The following is an 8,535-nucleotide window of genomic DNA, read 5'->3' as shown; positions in this document are numbered from 1 at the left end:
TATATATATATATGCCAGTTATCTGTAGTATTTACCATACATGCTGAAGATGCATGTCTGGGCCTCCTGGGAAATACCACAGGGGAGGAATTGTGTGATAGATTTTTCCAAAGCCTTTCCCTTAATGTTGGCAGTCTTGTTTCTGAAAACAGTTTGCATCTTTTTGACCTTATGTAATGTAGTGTTCAGGGACTTTCTGAGGTTGTTGCAGCACAAATGTAGATAATCACTAAAGAATGCTTTGGTTCCTCCCATGCCTTGTGCAACATGTGACTGCATCTCCAGCCCAGGCAGTTGTGTTGTAAACCATATCATAAATTATATTGCAAGAAGTTAAAGGGATTGCTTTGAAAATATAGAGCAAATTGTTTGAAGTTGAAAAAAGGCTACAAAAAGTCTTTCAAAATAGGTACTAAAACCAACCCTATTAGATCTGATCTTTGCATTCAATTCAAACTAATTTCTTTCAAACAGTATAGTATTCATATCATAACATTTCAAAGCATCGTTACGAATAAGGGGACCACAAATTAACCTCCCAATCTGAGACAGCCATACCACTGAACTGTGGAGTGGTGCTGGTCCAAATTTACATTGATTTTCAATGTTCCCAGATGCTTGCAAAAGGTATTTTTATTGTTCCTCTCTTCATTAAAATTCCATTACCTATCGTTATCTCATACTTGAAGAGAAAAAAGAAAGATTTAGCTCTTGGAAAAAGTGTTGTCAATTATTCCTTCATTCCTGTCTGAAGTTAGTTCTTTCTGAAATTGCAAAACAGGGATAATTTAAATAAGATTTAAGAATAAAAGCTCATTTCTAATATGCTTTGCTTCCCTTCCAGATGAAAATGAATGCCTCTCTGCACACATCTGTGGAGGAGCATCTTGTCACAATACTTTGGGAAGCTATAAATGTATGTGTCCTGCCGGATTTCACTATGAACAGTTTAGTGGAGGTTGCCAAGATATCAATGAATGCGGTTCTGCTCAAGCCCCATGCAGTTATGGGTGTTCAAATACTGAAGGTGGCTATGTCTGTGGATGTCCACCTGGTTACTTCAGAATAGGACAAGGGTAAGGGCTTCTCATATTTAAGCTAATCGTCATTACAGGGCCAAAGTATGTTGTTCCCTTCCCTATCGGTGTGGAGCTGCAGCACCACAGGAGGCAGCAGAGACGATGGGGAATGGGGTTGGACTGAGGAAAGTGTGCAAGCATTTCAGTCCCTCCCATGCTTGAAGCTGAACTTTTCTGAGCAAATAAGGTAGGGGCAGGGGCAGGGGACAGAGATGAAGGTACTGTTGGAGCTGCATGCGTTGTCCAGTCATTGCCAAAGAAGTCAGTCCACCAGATGCAGTAGTCCATAGTGCACCACTTCTGCTTCCCTCTGACTGCAGGGAACCCTGGCCCATGTCTTGGCTAAGTTGCCTACTTGGGATATCCCACCCTTTGCTATGGCTCTAAAGATAAGCAATGTTTCTCCAAAGCTGTCAAAATGAAATTTCTTTATAGGATGTGAGCCGAGATTTCTAGCTGAATGGCACTAAGTGCTCAAGGAATCATTTTCTGTATATGTTTGTTTCATAATGAAAATCAGAGAATAATCCTTCTGAAAATCTAATTGCAAACTAGACGATACAAATCTGGTCCCACAATCACTGGGGACCATTATCTTCACTGGAATTTTAGGAACAGACATTTGGAGGAAAAGGACAAAGACTCTGGCCAAAATTTTCAGTGCCCAACTTGAGACTTTGTAAAGGGGTCACATTTTGAGAAACAAAAAACTCAGTACTTTGAAATGGACTCAGAGCCACTTGCTACTTATGAAATTTTAAGTGTGTGTTTTTAAATAGTTAAATATTTTCAAGTCTCTGTTAAGCAGAGCCTTCCTGAGCTATGTGCTGAGCCAAAGCAGTGGCATCATTAGGACTGAATAGAGAAGTTGGCCTCTTGGCATTAGTAAGAGGTTTGCCTAGGAAAAGAATGCTAAATTCCTTCATTATTATTGTTTGTAACGAAACAATTTAAGTAACTTGTAATTTAAGTAATTTAAGTAACAAAACTCTTCACATTTTCTGGGACAGGATTAGGATTGGGGTGGGGGGAATGGGTCACATGAGCTGAATAACTTAAGTGGAACTGATTTGTCCTTTTTCACTTACCAGACACTGTGTTTCTGGCATGGGACTTGGTAAAGGTCAGGCTCAGGAATTGCCAGTCAGTGGTGAAGTAGATGACAACTCTCTGTCTCCAGAAGCTTGCTATGAATGTAAAATCAACGGCTACCACAAGAGAGGGAGGAAGCGCAGAAGCACTAATGAAACCATTGCAGATGAAGCAGAGGTAACTGACCTTCTTGGGAAAAGAGTTGGGGTTTTTTCCTGAGAGCCAGCTGGAGAGTTTGTGTACAAAGAAAGAATCCAAAGGGAAAAAATTCAGGCTGTAGGCAGGCATGTCACCTCTGTGTGACCCAAAGAGCTGCTTTTGGGACCTCATGAGTGTTTGTGGAGGCTTTCCGAAACTATTAGGTCTCATCAAGGAGGGGTCATCTTTGGAGGATTCTGACATGCTTACTCATTTCCTATTTGCATCGAACACTCAAGCTAACCACACACCCAACTACCCAAAAAGCAGTGTGCTCAAGAGCAGAGATGGTTCTTGATGTTGGAGGACAGCATGAGTGTAAAATACTCGTGTGACCTGCTCTCAAAATCAGGACACTTCGTTCTGGGAGTGGGTGGGTCCTCTGCTGAATAGGACTGTGTTGAGCATGCAGGGATGGGACCCTCTCCAACATAAACACTGAGTTCCAGAGGCTGAATGCTGAATCTGGAAGGACTCCAGTGCATCCGATTGCTGCAGCCTTTAATGAGATATACGGACACGCTTACAGTCACCCAGGCCTCTTGCTGTGAGCCAGAGGCCATCCAAGAAGTCCTGCACATGGTATTTATCCCATGGCCCAGATAGCAGAGGGGACTAAACTCAGAGCATAATCACTAGAGAGAGCAGTGTGACTTGTATTTTCTTAGGTAGAAGTAACTGTGCATCAGACAGTAAAGTTTAGCTCAGTTCAGAGGGGCTTACCTGCCTCCCACCCTCCTGGTTGTTGTTATTGGCCTCTCACACCTAACAATGTTAATAAGAAATTACTTAAGCCACTTAATATTTACAAGAATAAGAGTCTATCATGTGAGTACCTGAATCTCCTTATGTGGATACAAGTCCTCTTTCACTTACTCCAGTGAGCAATTTTTTTCCTTTCATTTTTGGCAAACATTTCATAGATTTCATAGACATTCAGGCGGGAAGGGACCCCAAAAGATCATTGAGTCCAGCCCCCTGCCCCAGGGGCAGGAAGTCAGCAGGGATCATAGGATCCCAGCAAGATGAACATCCACATGTGTCTTGATGGCGTTCAAAGTGAGTGCTTGAACTACCTCCAGTGGCAGTCTATTCCAAACTTTGGGGGCTCGGACAGTAAAGAAATTCTTCCTTATGTCTAGCCTGAATCGATCGCGGTGGAGTTTGTGACCATTCGATTTTGTCATCCCTTGGGGCACTCCGGTGAACAGACTTCCCCCAGATCCTGGTGAACACCCCTGATAAACTTATAGGTGGCCACAAGATTGCCCCTGAGTCTGCGCTTTTCCAGGCTGAACAGTCCCATGGCTCTCAGCCTTTCATCATATTTCTTAGAATACTATTAAAGGCAAATAATACCTTCATCAAACCCACTGTTTTGAGTTAACAAAAGTGAAGAGCTTCATTACTAGGGGCTTGTAATCCTGTTACATTCCTGTCTTTTTCCCAGCAGAAAAATGGTAGAAAAGCATGCACTGTACTTGCTAACACCCTGCAGTGCCGATCTCAAGAAGCCATCATGGCAGGCTTACCTGTGCCATGGACCAGTAATACAGTCTTTACTCACATAAAGCTCTCATTCATATCAATGGGAGTTTTATCTGAGAAACACAGGTTTTCGCTCCTCATTTGAACTTTTCATAGATACGTAGAACTATAGATTAGAAAGCGATAAGAACACTTGCAATCATCTAGTCCAGGGCTGGCTAATCTGGGGTATCTGTGCCACAGGTGGTATGGGTAGCCTGTGTGTATGGCATCCGACAGACTGGGGAAGGGACAGGCAGCACAACAGCAGGTAGGCTAGGAAGCAGAAAGCAAAGCAGCAAATTGGGTAGGAAACACAAGGTAGGAAGCAGAAAGCAGAGCAGCAAATCAGCAAGGCTTGGAGCAGAAAACAGAAGAATACATTGGGCAGGCGAAGGGGATCTGAGTAGCACTTGGGGAGGGTGTGGGGCTAATTTGTGGCACACTTGACAAAAAGGTTGTCCCCCGCTATTTTAGTCTGACCAGTGTAAGCCATAAAACTTCCTTCAAGAATTATTTTACCCCATTAAGTTTATAGCTATGTTTTTAGAAATTTTAGTACATTTGAAATGGTGCCATATCATAGATTGCTTTTCCTTTCATTCCCTTCCACCTCATTCAACTGCCCTGACAGTTGTGATCTGACACGCGGAGAGTTCTGCACTAACAAGCATAGTAGCTACAAGGGAACAGGCCACTGGTGTGAACCATGGGTATACAACAGAGCCTGCAGGATGCAAGTGGCTCACCAGATTAATCCCAGCCAGCTGCTGTAATTCTGCAATAGGCCACTCACCCATGGTTGTTCATGGGTATCTAAAACCAGGACGGATTGGAAAAGCAGCAAGTCAGAATGCTCTTTATCACCACAGATGGTGTCCTCACTCCACAGTATTGGAGGAATCTCTGCATGTGCCTGCATGGCAGTGTAGTGTTCCTTTGGCAGTGCAGTTCTCCCATCAATGGTTACCATCCATTGGAAGGGCACCTTGCAAGCAGTCCTCAGTGAAGCTGAAGTTGTCTACCCCGGAAGTAAATTTTATAACCCAGAGAGCCCTCGAGGATTTCCCCAGATACCCCTGAAGCACATGCGAATTAAGTGCCCAGCAGTTTACAGCTTGCACATGTTACCGTGTATGCAAATCTAATCTTTCCATGTGCTAATGCAGGGTTCCAGGGGGTACTTTTACACATGTAATATAATTTGCAATTGTACAGGCCAGCAGGCAGCTTTTTACTGGCGCATAGAAATGCAGTGGGGAGTTTTGGGTCCCTTTCTGTAGGACCTTTGGAAATGGGTGCAAAGTCATGTGAGATCAGTGATTGAGCAGGGTGCAGCAAGTGTACTTGAAGCTGTGATCTGTGGAAAACAAACTGGGATGCCTCAGATATGATACCTCACTCCTAAAAGTCAGTGGCATGTTTGGGGGCAAAGAATTTAGCCTTTGTGAAGGAGGATTTGCATTGACATAACCCTGGCAGCTGTGGCAAGGTTCCAAGCTTGTAAGTTCAAGCTGGCCGCCTCTTATTTTCCCTGAGATTTGTTTCAAATAAATACACTGTTCCATATGGCTTAGCTCACATACTAGAGGAGTTCAATTACCTTGACTTAAGAGTCAAGAGCTGACACCATGTACAGTCCTTTATATCCAGCTCCCTTAGGATGTAGCATAGCAGCACTAAGGAACCTGCTCCAACAGACAACCTGTTTGTGCTCCTCTCAGATCACATTATCTCACACACTTCATTTTTCATTTCAGCCTGCTATTGCTATTGATGTCCAGGGAAGTGACTGAGGCATGCACACTGTTGGGTATAGGGGGTGAAATGGGAGTGAAGGGGTCTGACTGTCTCTGAAAGGCACCAGACCTATGTGCACATGCAAAAGCATTAAATACATGTCTCAGGCAGAGACTGCTTTCAGGTAACTGTGATTTGTGTTTTCTTTTGACCAATCCTTTCCCCGAAAATATGTATGTAAATTTTGCCATTGGATCAAATGAGGCTTGCACAGGGCATAAGGTGGGCAAGAAAACAGAATCTGTTTAATTTTCTTACTGGGCAGCTTATTTCTTTCTGCGAAGAAATTCTCTGGAGAGCAGTTTAGAAAAGCCTATCACAGAGCACAGACTAATGTCATTTGTTCTCATGCAGGAGCAACAGGAGAGAGAACCAGTAATCAGCCTTGCCAGCTGGGATATTGAAAAAACAGCCATCTTTTCTTTCAACATCTCCAAGCTTAATAACAAAGATCGAATCCTGGAACTGCTTCCTGCTCTTACAACACTGACAAATCATAACCGATATTTAATTGACTCTGGAAATGAAGATGGTTTCTTTAAAATCAATAAAAAGGAAGGGATAAGCTATCTTCACTTTACAAAGAAGAAGCCAGTGCCTGGAACCTATTCATTACAAATCAGTAGTATTCCACTCTATAAAAAGAAGGAACTTAATCAGCTTGAAGACAAACATGACAAAGACTACCTCAGTGGTGAGCTGGGAGATAACCTAAAAATGAAAATTCAGATATTGCTTCATTAATTCATCAACCAAAGACCAAATAATTAAACCAAAGATAGATAGGTAGAACCGATGTTCCTCCCGATCAGATTCTCCATATCATAGGTACAGTCTTTCATGAGTACATTTGTATGAATGAGCACTATTATATTATAACAAAAGCAAGGTACAGGATGAATACCCTAGAACAGAACAACCACTTTCTCAGGCTTCTTATAAGTGTAGCTGAGCTACCTTGATATGTTGAATCTTGAAAACTGGGACTTTGATCATTGGAAGTTGGCCACTGATGCTGAGATACATCATCATTTCAGCAGGGGTACAAGAATGTGCTTTCAACCGATGGACTGCTCTATTTTTGTAATTCTTAAACTTTTGCTTCTCCAACTACAACTTACTAGGTCAGCCATTTATGATATCCATTTGGTGCTAGTAATTTTTCAATCTAGTTTTATAAATGCACTGTAATATTTACACAACTTAGAAGCCAAAATTGCCATTATTCAGTCTAAATACTTCAATCAACCAAAGTTAGCTCAGTAGTTTATCTCAGTTATGCCTATAATACAATACATGTAAATTAAGTGTGTGTATACTGTAATCATGCTATTTTTATCAATGAAGCATTTGTAAACTAGATTAATAATACCCTTAATGTGAGGGTTTGTAATGGTGCTTATAAAGACCAACTACTTGTTAACTGTATACACAAACCTGATGATAAAATTTCTGTGACTTAACAAAATGCACTGAGGTCAGTAGGGACCATTAAACATTCTCAAAAGTCAGATGACAATCAGTGCCCTCCTACACCATGACATTATGTAACACATGTCAAGAGTACCCATAATCATTCATATCAAGGGTTCAATGTCATAAATGTCACAATAAAGCCGTTTGTTTTTTTAGTTTATTCTGTGGCTTTGTGTTCTTGCTAAAAGTACACTAAACTACATGTTTGTGCTTCATGCATTTCTCTTAGGAAGTTAGTGTGGGATATACCACAGTTGTAGCCAGTTCATTATTGAATGTATGCATCTGCTATGCATTCATTGTTCTTGTAAGGGAAGACTGAAAAGAAAGAAGCATTTAACAATGCTAATCAGAAGTAGAGTTCTTTAAAATGATTATATCGCTCCAAAAAAGGCAAGTTAGAACAGTTCCAACGTTCTGACCTAAATAATCCTGTCAATCAGTAATACTAATAGCCAAAGCATGCAAAATCGGATGTTAAATCATTGTTCGGAAAACATGTGTATTTCATTTCAAAAGTCCTTTTGCTGAAACCTCTTTGGCCTGCTTCAAGTGTTCCATACTTTCCCCCCACTTCAGCTTTGATTGTCAGATAATCTGAGACTGATTATGAAGGGATATTCCAATATGAAAATCAACTGCAAATTGTAGCTGGGTTTATATGAAATGCATGATGCAAAGGTGCCAGTGTTTATATATAAACTGTAATAGAGTATATTTTTATAGCATTAAAGAACACTCTATTTATATGCAATGCAATACAATGCTGAAGATGAGGAAAACAATCTATGGCACTAGAAGTGTGGATTGGAAAGCAGTATAGTTGATAATAATAATAATAATATACTGAGCCATAATAGCTTGTGGAAGGGAAATGTTCTCTAATAATTCACTCAGAATGATATTTCCTGTGATCAGATTTCCGATCATGGATTTTTTTTCTGCATAACATACATAACAGTATAAAAAGGAGTTGGCACACAGGGTCACTTTGATATGTTTAATAGACCATGTCTGGATTTTATTTATCTTAGTGCCAAAATTTTTAACAGCAATTTTCCACGTGTTGCTATAATAGAGCAAAACATACTTCACAGCTTTACAATTGTTAGTTTTATTTCCCATTTCAACAAGTAATGAGAATTTTTTGATGCCATGTGTATCAGTTCGTATGGCAACTTTCTGTCCTGTACATAAACAGAGTGGAACTAAAATGAAAGATTTGAGAGAGAGCTACCAGGGCACTGTCCAGTACAGTTGTTGGTTTAATAGTTAAACGTTTATATAACACCTTATCATGCCAAAACATGGTTGATTGTTCTCCAGCCTTATTGTTGTCTGTGCAACTCTGCCAATCATCTTT

General features: G+C 40.8%; 1 protein-coding gene across 2 annotated transcripts in view; it reads left to right on the top strand.

The window, feature by feature from the left end:
* FBN1 (fibrillin 1) overlaps positions 1-7,332 on the top strand; it is a 204,211-nt gene extending 196,879 nt beyond the window's left edge. For both annotated transcript variants that reach the window (XM_019533627.1, XM_019533626.1), the window contains 3 exons: positions 845-1,076; positions 2,171-2,348; positions 6,051-7,332. In XM_019533627.1, the coding sequence (XP_019389172.1) occupies positions 845-1,076; positions 2,171-2,348; positions 6,051-6,440 (800 nt within the window). In that variant the 3' untranslated portion in view covers positions 6,441-7,332. The remainder of the gene's footprint in view (positions 1-844; positions 1,077-2,170; positions 2,349-6,050) is intronic.
* Positions 7,333-8,535: the final 1,203 nt, after the last annotated feature.

Source organism: Crocodylus porosus, unplaced genomic scaffold (assembly GCF_001723895.1).
Source record: "Crocodylus porosus isolate Cpor-Errol unplaced genomic scaffold, CroPor_comp1, whole genome shotgun sequence".
NCBI lineage: Eukaryota > Metazoa > Chordata > Crocodylia > Crocodylidae > Crocodylus > Crocodylus porosus.
This window is presented reverse-complemented; position numbering and strand designations above follow the sequence as displayed.